We start from the raw sequence: 17,478 nt of genomic DNA on the forward strand, positions 1-17,478 counted from the left end.
TTGTGGTTTTGCCTGTGACAATATAATGAAGTTGTACTTGCAGCGAAAAACTTCGTTATATTGCGAATTTCGTTAATTCGAGGTTTTGTTAATTCAGTGGAACTAAGATTGGGAAATAAAAATAATTCGTTACATAGCGAATTTCTGTTAAATCGAGGTTCGTTATGAGGTTTGACCGTATATATCTTGTTAAACTACAACGATGGCATCATAACCCCAAGCACACACGCACCTTTTGGCTCAAATGTCATTCACATCATGCCATATCTCGTGCCATGCATATCCTAATGTTTTATCCTCATGTTACAGAGGTTCCGAAGCACTTTTCTAACTAATGACAAATTGGCCTCACTATTAAAGGATGTCTCGGGAATCTTGTGCTGGGAAAAATTTTTCGAACCAGACAAGTATTAGTGGAGCTCTTGCACCGATATGCGGCTTTCCTTTTCTTTTTGTTTCCGCTAGTGCACAAGAAGCTACAAATAGGAGAAGCCAAAGGGGCGAAGCCCCTCCGAAAGCTTAGTGTCTTGGCAGCGAAAGGGCTCATCGCGGCACCCCGTGACAGGCCGCGGAGGACTGCGCTATGCAGCAACTGCATAGCGTTGCATAACTGCAACTGCACAGCCTCCAAGCTGCCATCTTGGAGGCCGTGTGTGAAAGACGCAGCTATGCCCAATTGTCGTGTGTAGACCGGCAGTGCAAAGGTCAAACTATTTTTCAGACTTTTCGAGATCGCAGACATATATCTATTTTTTTTTAATTTATTGAACTCAAGCTTAGCAGTTATGTTTTACTGAGAATGCTCTCGCGATCACGAAATCAGCCAGTAGCGTTGGTGGGTCCAGCTGCTTGTGATGTCGCTGCGTGACGACATTGCGGAAGTGAGACATCAGGTTGGAAAATTAGACAACCCAACAGAAGCTTCCTGTCTCTTCGCTGCTGCTGTCGCTTAAAAATTAAGTTGCCAAGTCAACCAAAGCACAAATTTTACGTCATTTGATTGTGGAAGGGCTAGGAGCACCAGAAGCTAGTTTCGTGGATGCCTCCAGTCGAAGTATATTTTTGCAGACTCCCCGCTGCGTCGAAAAATGTCAGATCTGACCAATAGTTCAAGTGCAGACGTCATTTCATAGGGTGCATGGTGTTGCTAGTGGAAGAATTCAAACAGATATATTTAAAGTGTCGAAAAAACTGTCGATCATCGATTTCTTTAGCCTAGTAACGAAAGAGTTAAAGTGTGCTTTGCCTCTTGAATGTGATAATTGGTCGTGCATTACTTCCCTGTGCACTGCACAAGCTCAGTGGCTATTGTATTCAGCTTTAAGAAGAAGCTTTAGCTTGGGTCCAACTCTGATCTCCCCACTCAAATATACGTTTAAATCAGAAATGCTTTCACGGTACAACCACTGGACCAATTTGAACGAAACAATGTTTTGAGAGAGAATGTCTAGGAACTCTAGAAAGCAGAATTGTGATTTAGGAGTTCATATGTTTTAAAAAATTCCCCAAAATTAATAAGTTTAAAGAAAAATAGGAGGATGCAGTTTACAAGTATCTAACTCTGTGCCAAAATCAGATATTGCACTTTTGTGAACTGCATCTGTTAAAGTATTTCAAGCGGGGAAATATGTTTTATGCATTTACAGCTTGTGTGAAATTGTTATAGTGTTTATGAGGGTATTTCAAAGTCTTGCTCACAAATTGGTGGTATATTCGAGAGCGGTGTCCGATATATCAATTTCGTCCACCTCAGATGTACGGGAGGTACAGTTTACAAAATGGTGATATCTTTTATTTTCAGTTAGAGTTGTAAACGCCATACTACAAATTTTCGACATATTTTCCAAAAACATTACGGTGTAAATTGAAAATCCACTTCCTACACTTTCTAGCTTCTCTACTATATTTTAACTTTTTCTTAATGCAACCGACTCCATCAAAATCGGTGCAACGGTTGCCAAGAAAAAAGGATTTCACCATTCTCATACACGAGCTCCTAGGCAGAAGTTTCCTTTTAATGCTAAGTCGCAGACTAGATTCGTCTGCAGCCTTGAGCAAAAGTTTCAGCAGTCTTCACGTGAACCCCTAAACTTGGGTGATCTCTGCAAAGACTTCATTCAGCATCAGCTAATATAGATTTTAGAAATCCTTGTGGGATTTTAGGGCTTCTCTCTCTCAGCAGACAGCGCCTGCCTACAGTTTGCAACAATTGAATCGGGTTTCGTTTCCTGTAACACTGCCTGCGCTCTGAAACCAGCGAATGAGCACAGTTCACTTTAATGCATTCACTGCGGCAGCACTTTTCGAAGTCCCGATTCCTGTGCAGGATGACCCACTGGCGGGTCACTTGTCATATCCCTCGGGTGTGTTTGACCTATCGGCGAGTCGCCAGGGAGCTGTGCTCCTTTGAAAATTCAAGCTGTGGAAGGATGGCCCCACGACACGTCGGATTAGAAGCAACAAGAATTTTTCCTCTCCAATTTTTTGCATACTTCACTGGCGCACTGCAGGAAAGCCCTGTACAGCTGAATAACTGCCGTGACCTATGTCGCAGTGAACGTGTTAATCTCTAGTGCTGTTGATGATCTTCATTGGTATGAAAGTTTGGCCACACAACGCAATACCACTTGTTACATAGAGTGACCTTTGAAACTTTTAAAACAGTGTTACTTCATTCACCAGATACCAACGTGCACATTCCTTTTTCTAGAACAGTTCACTAAAATATTATCTTTGCATTAGAATGGAGCATGAAACCAAAACTGCGATACGCGGTGTCCAAAGGCCACCCTATCATTTTGAATCCCACTTTCCAATCTCGAAGGTTGTGCTTAGCTGCACTCCGGTTGGTAGAAGCTCCTGCGAGTGCCTAAAGTCTGTCATCAGTGGACTTCGCTTATAAAACTGGTGTTTGACCAGTGATGCCCAGTCCGCTGTGGTTCGGATGCAGTATATTTTCTTTTTTCAAGCGAGAACAAATTACTATTTCTCTCTTATCGTGAAAATTTAACGAAATAACGATCAACGGTATTGTATTTTAGGTATGGAAGTGTGGGTGCGTGTTGAAGATGAAGGCACTGCATTTTACATTTCTGACAGTGAAAAATCGGGTGCATGGTACAATCATAGGCACATTAGAATCGAGTGAATATCGTGCGATGGGAGTTTATTGATGGTTCGCGGAAAGCTCGGTCACGTCGAGGCCAGCACAGAGAGCAGCCGAGCAGTTCCAGCCAAGCGCCAGGAAGGCAGCAACGCCGATCCTTGGGTGTTGCTTACTTCAGGCGCCAAGCAGCCGCAGCAACATTTGGCTCTCTTCGTCATTAGAACGGTAATATTAAGCTTGTGTGGCTCAATATACGATGTCAGCTTTCAGACCACTGCTGCAAGAAAAAGCTTCAAACGTTCTGTCTACGCAGCTTTAAATTGAACGGCACGTTATTATTACTTGTTATGAGCACACACAGCTCGTAACAAGTAATAATATGTTGCAAACTGCCAAGCCTTCCCTATATAATGATTACGAAAAAGGGTGCCAAACAGTTTTTATTTCTTGCACATGGCACTTCAGAAGAGCACCAAAATAATCTAACTTGTGCATTGCTTCTTTGCACGTTTTGAGCAACCAACACACGAAAAGACAACCACAGATACGTAAAAGTATGCATGAATTTATATGCGGTCCATGGTCACAGCTCAGAACACTGGGTCTCGCTAACACATCACGAATATATGTCTTTTAAAACAATAGGTACTACTCAACCAGCAAACTTCAGTCCAAGCATGGACTGGCCACGCTCACAAACAAGGTTAACACTGAGAGAGTTAGGAAGTCTGTCCGTGCACATGCTTTGTGCATCTGTTGCGAGTCTCAACACAACAGCAAGAACTCATCACTTTGATGCCTTCTTCTTCTTTGGCTTACAGTACTTGGCTTCGAGGTTTGCGAATCAGGTCTCCAAAGTCAGCCTCCCTCGATCGCTGTCTTTTGGCAATGGCATTTGCCAGCGATTCCTGGCTGCCATCCAAACCCAGCTCCATCTTCCTGATTTCGGCCTCTTCGGCTTCCTTCACGTACCGCTTCTTTCGCGCGTTACGCGACCTCTTGGTCTCCTCGGTGAATTTGGGGTACGCCTTCACTTCGCCGTCCTCGATGAGCTTATTCAAAATGTTGCGGTAGCGGTCCTCGTCGTCGATTTCGAAGCCGATGAGGTATTCGCTGATGGCGTTGAAGTCGCCCTCGAAGCGCTCGTAGCAGTTCTTGAGGTCAGCCACCTCTTCACTGGAGCCCCGGTATTTGGCGAGGTACCTGTTGAGAAATGAACGTAGAGATGTTGAAACGAAAAAAACTGAAACATAAGTTGCAACAATACAGAACTCGCAGAGCAACCCACGAAGATGGGCGTTGCTAAGTGAAATCACACCTTTAATGAGCGCAGTATGGAGTCAGTGATCTAGTCATCTTCACTTGGGGACATTCATACTAATAGGAAAGCATGGGACGTCAGACGTTTCACCTATAGACTGAACTACTGGGAGGCTGAGTAATTCCACCACATTTCGCATTTTCGTCATACACTTTTATGTTCCAAATTTATTCCAAGGAGTATATAAGCGAATTTAACGCTACGTAAACAAACGTTCCTTTCCCCTTTCCACTCCCCCCTCCAAAACGGAGTTTTAGAAAGAGGGCGCTCAAAGTTAGGGAACACTATCAGCTAGGCTTCAGGGAGAGCGCAAAAGAACGCAAAAGGTGTACAAATGAGTTTCGGGCACACAATGCCACTTAGGAATTTCTAAAGATCCATAATAAAGCAAAAGGCCTAAAACGTGCCCTACAGTAATGAACTTTACAGTTTACACGCTAATAAAAAGATGATAAGGCAGGCATCGATGCGAAAATTCTGAGTGCACTGAACTACAGAGTTTCGAAACTGTAAATGAAACTATGTACTGAACGAGCTGTCCAAACTGGAGTTCTTTTGTTGACAGACAGTCAGTGACAGCTTGTTGCCTCATATGCATTTTCCCACAGGAAAACTAGCGCCTTTAGGATAATCACGAGACGAAATCGTGAGCAGAAAGCGTCATGAACACGTAGGGGGGCTTACTCTTCTACGTCGGCGAGGTTGATCTTGGGGAACAAGACGCGCCAGTAGGAGGTCCAGTCGCGGTCGCCGGCCAGGTCGTCGTCCTCGTCGACGCAACCGGTGTCGTCGTAGGCGGCTCTCTTGTCACTGTCTCCCAGTATCAGGTGCGCCTTGGAGAGGACCTGGAACTTTCGCGTGGCCGCCTCTTTCTGAGCATCGTCGGCACGGTCAGGGTGGACGAGCAGCGACAGGCGTCTGTACGCCTTCTTGACGGCGGCTTCGGACGCATCTTTGGGCACGCCGAGAAGCTTGTACAGGTCGGAGGTGCCGAACAGCTCTTCGCAGTCGGCGAGGAGACCCATCTTGTGAGGACGTGTGAGTCGTAATGCGGTATGGTTTCGAGGACGGTGCGCGAGCAGCGAAGTTTGACAAACGTCGATACTTTTTGGCGCGAAGAGTACGGATCAGCTATGGATTGGATTGCTTGAGAAGTGATTTTAGTGGAGAAAGTGATGTCCAAATCCACGCCTCATAGGGTGGCGCCCTCTAGATTTAAAATACAGATCTTAAAGGCTATGCTTTTGCTGAATCAGCAAAACGATTTTGGGAGAAACGCGTCCTAGACGTGGGGTCTTGGACACCAGCTGTTCTAGTTAACTAGTTTAGTCTTGTTCTCGTCTTTTATGGTCCGGATAGTTATGCTTGACTTTGTTTCTTGCCTGGTTTGTCAAGAAAAAAAAACTTTGAATTTGCCTTCGCCTGCGCCCCTCACAGTAAGTGACGTTTAGAACACGGCGGCTATGTCATGTTCACTATTTGCAATACGGCAAAGCTTAGCCTTCGAGATTAGTTTTTATTATTTGCTCAGGGCTGCATTTCAGAGTTGGTGACGACAGCAATATGGTATCTTTTAATTCGTTTCCTTTCGTTGTTCTTCATTCTGTGGACCATACTTTGAATGACAAGCATTCTCCTCTGAGTGTTTCGTAGACCGATCCCGAAGATAATGCCGTCTAATATATATATATATATATATATAAAAGAAAAAAAAGAGATCGCGGTTTCGACAGCCATCGTACCTGACTTCAGTCCGAAGTCCGAATTGGATTAAAACCACGTTAGGATGAAGCTCCTACCCCGCAGCTCCTATCGAAATACACGAGAAAATAGTCGTTTTTCTCGGCAACCAAATGCACCGATCTTGATCACATTTCCTGCACTCAGGTACCGATGTAGTGACTGTAGGAAGTGGTATTTCAATTTATGCCGTCACTCGCCTTACAAAAATTGTTAAATATCTCAATATAAAAAAAGAACTATCAAGTTTCAAAAATTAGAAGTACTATCACAATTCTGTAAATTGTATATAATAGTACATCTAAAGCTGACAAAATTTATACATAATACGTGGCTCCCAAATAAAACACTGATATGTGAGTAAGGCTTTTGCTAAATCCCGTAAACATTGTAACAAAGTCACGTAAGATATACCAGGGTCCTTCAATACTTTACTGATGAAAGACTTGAAGGACCCTGGATATACATTGATATACCGACTAAAGTTGTCCGCTTTATATGCTCCAACAGACGCCGTTTACTGAACTGTGATATCTGTTCCTGGCGCAGAGTTACAAGTTTGCTAACATCGCGCTTCTATTTTGTTTTCATTTTCCGATTTTCCACAATTCTTCTAAAAAAATTCGAGGCCATAAATAAAAACCCACTTCCTGCAGTCTCTGTAATTAAACTTTGTCTCTCAAATGCAACAAATTTAATTTAAATTGGTTCAGGGATTGTTCCATAAAAGCGTACGTTTCTACGTTTTGCGGCGTCGAAGTTGACTCCGATCTAAAAGATTTTTTCGACACGCCGTTCGGCCTTTTATCCCAAAGCCACTTAAGTGTCTAAACTGTATTCGAACTCGGGCACGTGAGTGGCATACTCCGAAATTCTAATGCATGCCCTAAGTGTTCCGAACCTCACAACTCAGACACCTGCACAGCACCTGACTTTCCGTATACCAAGTGCGAAGCCAGGTCCCCGTCATGCCTCATCGAAAAATTGTTGAAGAAATCAAGAATGAACAAAAGGTACACTCAGGCAAATTGTGAGAGGCCATTCGACGGCATATAAGGAGGCCGCCTACACTGTGTGACTTTGTCGGGTCCGCCGAAGACGGTCTTCTACAGGAAGGACGTTTTGAGGCCACGAGAGGCGCGTCGATCGTGTCCCCATGTGGTTCGTCCTCCATCCTATGCAGTTGTAACGCGCGCACACCGAAAGTGCGACTAAATGTGCAGCCAGGACCATAAGCGTACGGCTGCTGAAGAATCGTGTGGCCCGTGCTACTGAACTTACACCTGAACTCGGAACAACAAGAGTGCACAGAGGAGTTCCGGCCGACAACCTTCGCCCGTGGCATTCCGCGAGTGATTGCAACGGTGATATCACTTGCCATTGTTCACTAACGTGGCTGCTTGGGCATGTTGGTGTGACATGACTAAAGCTTTCAGAGCGCGCTACAACACGAGGACGATAAGTATAGACACGAAAAACAAGAGCGCTGACTTACATGCGCAGCCTCAAGAATCTTTTTTTTTTGTCATCACGCAAGTACGATAGCTCCTTGCGAGATAGAGCGATATACCGTTATGGTCTGATGTTTCAAAATAAACTGTTGTAATTAAGTCAGCGTTCGTGTGTTTCGCGTCTACTTCTAGTCCTCGTCTTGCGCGCTAAAAGCTTCAACCTTGCTATGCCGGTTGAATTGACTAATGAACTAAGAAGTTCATTAGTCAATTATTGTTAATTAGTTGAATATCTGTTTCGATTTCTCGTGCTACTAATGTCCGTCTCTTCGATCGAATAACCCAGTTCAACGATAAGAATTATGCTACCTGCCATAGGCGATTTTCAAAAATTCCGCCAAGCCTAATTTTGAACACCTGGTATAACGAATTATTGCGTATGACGAATAGCAGTAAAATCCATTAGAAAAATTCTGTATAACATCTTTATTTATATATCGAATTTCCGACCTTTTTTGTGATCCCCTTGAGATTCGATATATTCAGGTTCGACTGTGCTCGCAACTACCCACCAGCTCGCTTGGGCCATAGTTTATACGCAACATAGTCTATACTGAATTACTGATCGTTCACTTGGCGCGTTCGTGCACATTCAGAACTTCGAGCCAGCGGCAACGATGAAATCGCGAAGCGAGTGGCTATATACAAACTACATACCACAAGCTTAAAAGAAGGCAGAGTCTATCGGGAGAACTTCTGAAACGAATTTCTTCCGCGGCACTCACCTCCTATTGGCTCTCGGAAGGTTAGGTTAGGTTATGTTAGGGCACACCTGGCAGGCAGTTTTTCCCGGCAGTTTGTCACGTGACTTACGAGCGCCAATAAAAGTTGAGTGCCGGGAGAAATTCGTTTCAGAGACTCACGCGGCTACCGGGAGAATAGACTCTGCCTTAAAAGAACGCTTAACTAGATGCCATTTCTCAATGCTGTGATATACGCAGCCGGCGGTTTGGAAGCCCTATGCGCGGCCTTCGAGATTTGTGCGATACCAGCTGGCGTGCGAGTCTCGGAGTCTATGCCCTTTAAAAGCCTCCGCTTCTTTGTTGCTAGTAGGGAGGGCAGGGCGCCTGTGAGCCATTCTGAAAACTTCGTTCGCCCTGTGACATCTGTAATCAAGAAGGGATTTCCGAGTCTGTCTTAGGTACATTAGTACTGCCGCATTTTTTTTACACGCACTGGGATATGGAGTGGAAATAAAAGTTCATTACTTTTCAGAGACTTAGATGGGCTGGTTGGTTGCCGGCTTGACGGAACGTGTTATAACGGCGCGTGTGAGGACGGGAAACAGAAAGAATGCACAGAGGACAATGTTCATTCTTTCTGTGTCTTCTCGATTCTCCTCTGTGCATTCTTTCTTTGTCCCGTCCTCACACGTGCTGTTATAACATGTTCCATGACATTTGCCCGTTCTGTCGACTTCTAGCCCTGGATCACCGCGTGACACAAATGTAGAGTAGAGAGCAAAAGCTTAGAGATAACCGCATCAGCAAAAAAAAAAAAAAAAATAGTAATTTATTTAAAATACCTCATAGGCCCATTTAAGGCATTGGGTAAGGGGGGATACAGAGTAAGCGTTCGAACAGGAGTAAACAATATAAATATTAATACAGGCATTCACAAGATAGGTAAAGCAAGGTTAAAAAAATGTTTGAATATAGGCTAAGCTTTAGAGAGCGTGAACACAGTAATATATTCATACACACAAAAAATTTAAAAGATACAAGTATGAAAAACAGGGAAGGAAAGTAGGTCAATAACATCCTTATACAATGTTTCTACAGAAACCAGGTAATAAAGAAATGAAATTAAATAAAAATTAATTCCTACTAGCACAGCCGTGCAACGTGAAATAGTCTTAATGCACAACGCTGGTCAAACAGGCACAAGAATAGGACTCTTCATTTCAGCCATTATGCTAATAGGTTGCGAAGAAAAAAAAAACGGAAATTTTCGCGGCACCTCCGGTCCCCAGACTTTTGCTCTCAACTGTACCCCTTGCGCATGCGCGAGCGGCGTAGCGGCGTAATCTACAAAAAAAAAAAAAAAAAAAAAAAAAAAAAAAAAAAAAAAAAAAAACCTGCCTGTGTGACGGTTGTCTTCGTCGGCTTCGTTGACCTCAGATACGCTCGCGTGCGCTGCCGAATTTCACGTCTGGGGTGGTGATCACTTTTCTCGGTTTGATCACCTTGGTTTCACTTTCGCGACTCTTCACGTGACGTCACGCACCCACCTTATCACCTTGTCGGGCCACCAACATGGCGACTACGAGCACTTCAGTTCAATCCATCTTATTGAAAGCTTTCACGTGACGTTACGCACCCAGCTTATCATCGTGTTCGGTGCACCAACGTGGCGGCTACAATGACGTCAGTGCAAGCCAACTATAGACCTTATCGTCGGGTGAGGAGGAAAGGGCGCGCGACTAGCCTTTCCTCTTATCTGGCTTGTGCGAGCCGCGGCTTGTGCGCTGCTTGAATGTGTTGCCGTCGCGTGCTGCGGAACGATTTGGAGATGCTTTTAGCTCGTTCACCGCGAAATTTACGTGACGTCAGTTCATACGAGGTCATTGAAGAACCACTTTGTAGCCTTTCGGCGGAGCGGTAACTACAGTATGCGGAAACGTCTCTTGGCTTCGCAAACATGCGACTGGCATCATCAGTCAAGGTGAGTGTATGTGTTGTGAACTATCTAGGCGGTATTGGTTTTGCACTCGACGAAGAGAACCGGCGTCTGTGAATCGCCAGCGTGAATTGGAAAAATATTCTCGCTATCGGATCGCTCGGCGTGGTGAACTAAAGCATAAGAGTGCTTGTGTACGGCCAACGCAATGCAAACCCCAAACATCTAAACAACAATCGATCGTTATAACACATTTGCCTCAGCCACCGGCACCGCTATCACAGATTTCAAGTCTAGTAGACTTAAAAATGGCTACGCCATGTCTACGTTAGCCTCCTGTATGAAGCCGACGGCTGTTGGTAAACCAGCTTGATACACATAAACCTCGTGCTCCGGCATTGTTTTTTTTTTTTTTTTTGCCCTGTAAAGCAGTAATATCCAAAAGGAATCGCATAAAAACACTACCACCACTATTAGTGAGGACGCATTTTCCGTGCAACGGGTCAGTGTGTCGTACAGAGGACGGGACGAACAAGACCGGAAAAAAACAACGTTTTCATCCTCTTCTTTCGCGAAAAATAAAAATAAATAAATAATAAGACACTGCATAAGGTTGTAATAAGACCTCGCATGATCATGCCGCATGCTTGTACCATGCGCAAAATAGAACAAGCACCCCGCATCTATATACCACTGCTTCGGACGCTCACGCAGTCCGCAGCCAGTCGCTCGACCATTCGACAAGTGTGATTCACACTGTACGCCATGCTGTTATTACTAACCAGAACTATTTTATTTGTGGGCGTAAACCCTCGTCCAGCAAACGAGGTAGTCGCGCAATGTATCTAGAGATAACAGTTTGAACGCTTGTCAAAGTAAACAGCACAACCTACTCCGCAGCACAATGTTTCGTAGCTACTCATTACTGCTAAACCACAGCTTCAAATTGCTGTGAGAAATTAGAATGCTGCAGTAAAGTAAAGTAAGTAAAACCGCTAATCACGTTGCGCACTTAGGAATAAAACTAGCTTATGGTATTAGAATCTCAATCACAGCACGTCATCATTTTAACACTCCGACCTTAATGACACTATACTCTGCCTTTATTCACAGTCGCATTAACTATTGTAATCCGACATGGGGCAATACTCACCTAACTCCTTTGTCCCCTATACAGCACATACAAAACAAAGATATTGGAATAATAACTTTCCTCGTGCAGCAGCAGTGCCTCATCGTTGCTTCGTAGTTTTGACATACTCTCAATTTCCAGTCTATTTAACTATCACCTCGTCGTTATCCTATTCAAGTCATTGAATCATATCATACCATCAAGTGTATTTCGTATGGTGTTATGGTGTACTGGAAAACCTGTGTGGTCTCCAGCAAAAAAAACAAGTAGTTGGCTCAGTAATCGACATTTCAGAATGGCTTAGAGTAAATAAGTTGGAGTAAAACATTAAAAAGACAAAATATATTGCTTTTCGGCCTCGTAACAAGTGTATTGATGATAGATAGCATAGTAATAAAATTCCGCGAAGAAGTCATCCTACGTTCCACATGCCATAGGTTCCTTGGGGTTACGTTTGATGAAAACTAACTGGTCCAGTCATGTCGACAGCATAAAAACTAGCATTGCAAGGTCCACCGGCACTGCTAATAGATTAGAGCATCTATAACCTGCTCGATGGAAGAAGCAGTTGTATTATAGCCTAATGCATTCACGCCTCCAGTACTGTTTATCTGTCTGGGGTACCACGACGAAAAGTAATATCGATAGTTTACTAACCTTACAGAAACGCATGATGCGTAGAGAATGCGCCCTATAGAAGTCACTCTGCTCCTCTTTTTGAGAAGGATAGCATATTAACACAAGGAAATCTTATTAAAAAAAAACAGCCATTGCAATATCTCAAGATATCAGGCTTAATGAAAGCGCCTTTTTCAGGAAACACCTTCCGAAAGGTATTTCGAAACATATAACATATAACACGAGGCACATAACTTACAAAAAGGGCAAGATACGGACAAATTACGGCATGCAAAAAGCAATAATTCATTGTTGCACATTTTCTAAATTATCATCCTGCCATACACACTATTGTAAACGAATCACCATCACTAGGAATATTAAAAAAAAACATGAACATGTATTTGTTGTCGCTTCAGAAATGGTTGTTTACTTTGAAACTGCAAATATCACCCAACATTGCTGTTATATATTGCATGTACCTTCCATTATCGGTGTGCACATTCAATGTATGTAGCTTGCTTATCGTGTGTGCTTGAGTGTTTTGTGTACGGGGAAAGGGTACTGACAAAAAGGCATTCGTGCCTTTTTGTCAGCATCTTAGACAGACCTTCTTTGTATTTTCTGTCAAAATAAACATTAATTCCTTCAATCATTCATTCATTCTTAACACTAATCCTACTAGATTTGCGTCAGATGGAAATGTTTTAATACCTGTAACACAGACTAATTATGGTCGACATACCGCATATTTTTCTGCTTTATCTATTTGGAACGCTCCTATCTCAAACACTGTTCATCACTTGGTACTTTTAAAAAAAAGAATTGTTTTTTTGTCTTACTGAATTATTAAATTTATGTTCATCTCTTCAGAATAATGTTCATTGTTTAGAGTTCTCATTTTATATTTTTTATATTTTTTACATTTTCTGCTTCTATTTTCCTGTTCTAATTCAACTACGTTTACGCTGTTATAATTCTGTTTTAGTTTAGCCACTACACTTCTTTGTAACCTTGGACCGGAGGTCCCCCTACAGCCTAGTGCTCTCGGACTTCCTTCTGTATATTAGTCAGTAGGTTGTTTTTTGCTGTAGACTTAATAAGCTTGATTCTGATTCTGAACAAACGAGTGGAAAGCCTTGCCTCAGTCCATTAACATATATTGAAAAATTATCGAATTTTAAATCACATATCTCCGAACTACCCCTTATGAACAAAGCTTTGGTTAACAGCTAAGCATTTATAAACCATTAGTTACCTTTAGACCTTCGTAATTCCATTTTTTCTCTCCTCTTTATTTAAGCGATTGTACTGATTTATGTTACTTCCTTGTATTTGTTGTATTATAATATTTGTATAGCCTTATTACTTCCAATTACTGCATTTGTATAATCACTAATTTGTGCTACTAGACGCATTTAAAAAAATTTCGTTTTGTTTGTATGCTTATTATAATAATAATATTATTATATTATTATTATTATTATTATTATTATTATTATATTATTATTATTATTATTATTATTATTATTATTATTATTATTATTATTATAGATAGAGATAATCCCCACGCTTTGCTTTCAAGCGTGGTGATTATCTTGGTTTATATAATTCCTTGTCCACCACCGACTGGTCACCGGTTACCGACAAAAGCAATGTTAATGACCAAGTAGATCAGTTTACAGAGCTTGTTTTGAGCAGTATGCGCAAATACATTCCCAGTACAGGCCTAGACGCTCTAGATATCCCCACTGGTTTTCGTCTGAACTCATAATTGCCCTAAAGCATAAAGATCGCGCACACCGAAAATCCAGAATTCCGTTGCCTAATGAGTACAGAGAAGAATTCCGCTTTTTTCGGGCTCTCTGTAAACATCTCTATAAGCGGGATCAAGATTCATATATGACATTCTTGGAAAAAAGCGCCTCCGACCGGCCGGCGGAATTTTGGAAGTATATCCGTAAGCGCTCCAATAAACATGGAGAGGGTTTTCGCTTACTTGACTCTCGAGGGGCAGAAGTCCAAGCAGTCGCGGACTGTTTTGCAGCCCATTTCTCTTCCTTATATAAAGATGCAGGTTTCAACGCTGGTGTCAGTCAGCAGCACACGACGGTTCCTACATCTAGTGCGGTGTTGTTTGTTGAAGAGCTTGTCCACGAATGCTTTAAGCGCTTGAAGCCTTCCCTATCCTGCGGCCCTGACGGCATCCCCTCCACAATTCTAAAAGCTTACGGCAGTATATTTGCTCCAGTATTGACATCTATATTTAATAACTCTTTGACTACTTCGACTTTCCCTCACATGTGTAAAACTGCTCGTGTTTTTCCTGTATTTAAGTCTGGATGTAAATCAGATGTGTCGAATTATTGCCCAATTTCTCTTCTCTGTGCTACGTCCAAGATTTTTGAGCTTGCTCTTCAGAACATATTGTCTTGTACTGTGAAGAATTCGCTCATTCCGAATCAGCATGGATTTCTCACCGGCCGCTCCACTATCACTAATCTCGCAAGTTTCATGACACAGATCTCCACGCCGGTACTTCAAAGGGGGCAAGTTGACACCATTTACTGTGATCTCAGCAAGGCTTTTGATGTAGTCAGCCACTCGCTGCTTCTGATCAAGCTTACGCACTTTGATGTTGACTCGTCAGTTGTGAATATCTTGCGCAGTTGATCTTATCTGATAGATCGTGTTATATTAACGTCAATGGCCAAACACTTCTTCTTACTTGCAACTAGCAGCGTCCCTCAGGGGCAGTATTAGGACCACTCCTTTTTAAATTTTTATAATGACGTCTTTCTGTTATTCGGAACTCTTCTTTCCTTCTATATGCCGATGACATCAAGATTTTAAAGAAAATCACACTGTTGATGACTGTCGCGCCCTGCAGTCTGACACAACTTCTCATCTGTGTCATGTTCCGCATCCCACGCAAGATCACCAGAGAACATAGACCTTTCCATGTTCCTGCCTGTCATCACGAACACTCAACTGTCCACAGAATACAGAATCTTATAACGCTTACTTTCGTGAACTTGCCATATCTTTCATAAATCCTGTGTCATCGTTCTTTCCGAGCTTTGCCTTGTGTTATATTTCATGTATTGTCCTAGTGCCCTTCTCCTCCTTTTTCTTTGTATTTACTTTGCGCTTGTTGTCGGTACTCTCTTCTTTTCACAATTTTATTTTATTCATGTATTTTTTAATGATTTTTCTCTGAGTGTCTTGTTTTGGTTTGTAATGCCTCCGTGCGCCAGCACTCAGACCTTAGGGTTGTTCCTGGCACGTAAATAAACATGATTGATTGATTATTATAATAACGCTTCTTTGCAAGTTGTGTTAAAACATATCATGTACTTATCCGTCCTGTGTAATCCCCCTATGTCATGCCTTTAGGGTAAATAAATGAAAGTGCAAAAAAAGAAAAAAAAGTCACATTCCTGAAACAAATTTTCCGAAATACATTACTGATATCCGAAGCTGATTGTAGCTCAACGCGTGCGCACACATCACGCTGGGTGCTGCCTCCTCCTAAACGCCAGCAGAAACTCCGGTCATGCCGACTCAAACCTGAAGGTGTTCAAGTCTTGGCTATCTATAAGTGCTATCTTTTTATCTAGTGCCGTCTAGAAGGCGTTTGGCATGTGCGGTCTTGTGGGCGGAGCCTAACTGCGCTGAATTAAGTTCATGCAGAGTATTATATATCGCCGAGATTGGGCCACAAATACCGAATGATAATTTTTTAATACTGCCATACAAATACAACCACCGGGCGGGCGGTCATGCAATTTTTTTTGCATCACCGCTCGAAGTTCTCCCATTTCAGGTTCCTGAAAGCGCGCTTCTCCACAAGAAGTATCTATGTGCGGGGAAGACATTCACCTGGTGGAGGCATTGGTCGGGACGCTCTGCTGAACTAAACTGCACAGCTCTTTTTATCGCAGTCTGTTACTACTTATTCTTATATGCTTATCGCAATGACACAAAATTCTTTACGATTAAAACACATTCCGTAACCAGCACAATGTTACCAGACTTGTGTTCGTGTTCGCAGTAGACAAATAAAACGCGAACACATTAGGGCTAAATAGAACGCGTCATTTCGTTCCTGGCTTAGCGACTTCGCACGGTGAAGGCGCGGTTTCGGCTTGTTCGCACAGTTTCAGATCTGCGCTATCTTTAGTAACAGAATATGTGTGACAGTGCACAACATCGTGCTCTCATACCGCTAAGGGACGTTCTAGTTAATAACTTTTTTTTCGCGTCTCGTAATCTCTCGTTTGTACACGATGTTAAGTACTAAATCACTCTAAGAACACGCGCTATGCATTCACCGAATATCACTCCCGTTTCTGTAGTTTTCTTGCGCCGTAATTTCTTGTGGTCATGCACCGTGATGTCAAGAAAAAGCGAACCCATATTAGTTTTAAATATCGATTTTCCATGCCTGCGCGAAACTGAAGCGTCACGAATGAATCGAAGTCGTTGAAAATGACATATCACTGTTCATCCGAGCTGACGTCAATAAAAATTAACAGCACGCCAGCTATTTCTTATTTTCACATAGAAGAACAGGCCCGTAGGGTTTCGTAATCTCCCCAAATATTCGGATGGGCCTAGTCGATCGCTCCAGGCGCGCCAGCTGTCTTTGCAGCAGATGCCGGCGCCACTTGAAGCAAAAAAAAAGAAACACACACACACACACTCCGAAACACACACGTGTGCGTGAGAGCGCAGCCTTTCTCAAGAACTGGCACCCGGTTTCTCACGTAGCGCCGTCTATAGTCGCTGTATTGCAAACCCTGAGTCAGCGTTAATGCTTCCTACCTACCGATCCCGCCCGTCACTACAACTTCGGCATCAGGATCCCCTTCTTCCCGTCGTATTACTCTTCGTTGTTCCCCATCGGGATAAAACGTGGGGAAGGGAGTGAAGGGCCATCGACGGCCCGGCACGTTCCCCGTGACGCGACACCGACGTCACGCCCGGTTGACGTCACTCTCTGCGTCACCACCTCCCCCGTCCATTGACGTCACGGCCCTCGCGTCTCCCTTCCCCTCCTCCTCGTCCTCTTCCTTCTCTCTTCTCCTTCTCGGTCTCGCTCTTGCTTCTTCTGGCCGTGTTGCATCCCTCCGGAGCTTGTTTTTAGCTGCAGTCTCGGCGCAGAGACGAAAAACTCCGGGTCCGAACACGCCCGCGCCCCCTCTCCCTCGGCGCGTTCCCTTTCTCCGCTCCCGGAGCCCGAGCTGAGCGCGAACCGTCGCTTCGTCGTCGCCGTCAACCCCGTGGCATTTTCGGGTTTCACTCCGCCCAGTGGTTGGCTGGCTCTCTGGCTTACGTTGCTCGCCTGCACTCACTCCTCGCTCGCTCGCCAGCCCGCCCGCCCGCCGCATGAGCGCAGACACTCTCCTCCGGTAGAAGAACGGCGGGC

At 43.5% G+C, this 17,478-nt stretch overlaps 2 protein-coding genes across 7 annotated transcripts in view; one reads left to right on the forward strand and one right to left on the reverse strand.

Annotated features, from left to right (window-relative positions):
* Positions 1-17,478, forward strand: part of LOC119453217 (glutamate-rich WD repeat-containing protein 1) — an 84,595-nt gene that overhangs the window by 25,369 nt on the left and 41,748 nt on the right. The gene's annotated exons all lie outside the window — the stretch shown is intronic.
* LOC119453218 (dnaJ homolog subfamily C member 9) lies at positions 3,528-5,573 on the reverse strand. The gene is made up of 2 exons (XM_037715243.2): positions 5,112-5,573; positions 3,528-4,309 (listed from the first exon to the last, which is right to left on the reverse strand). Exons 1-2 carry the CDS (start codon positions 5,450-5,452, stop codon positions 3,922-3,924), a joined length of 729 nt encoding a protein of 242 aa, XP_037571171.1. The 5' UTR covers positions 5,453-5,573; the 3' UTR covers positions 3,528-3,921.

Source organism: Dermacentor silvarum, chromosome 5 (genome assembly GCF_013339745.2).
Source record: "Dermacentor silvarum isolate Dsil-2018 chromosome 5, BIME_Dsil_1.4, whole genome shotgun sequence".
Classification (NCBI taxonomy): domain Eukaryota; kingdom Metazoa; phylum Arthropoda; class Arachnida; order Ixodida; family Ixodidae; genus Dermacentor; species Dermacentor silvarum.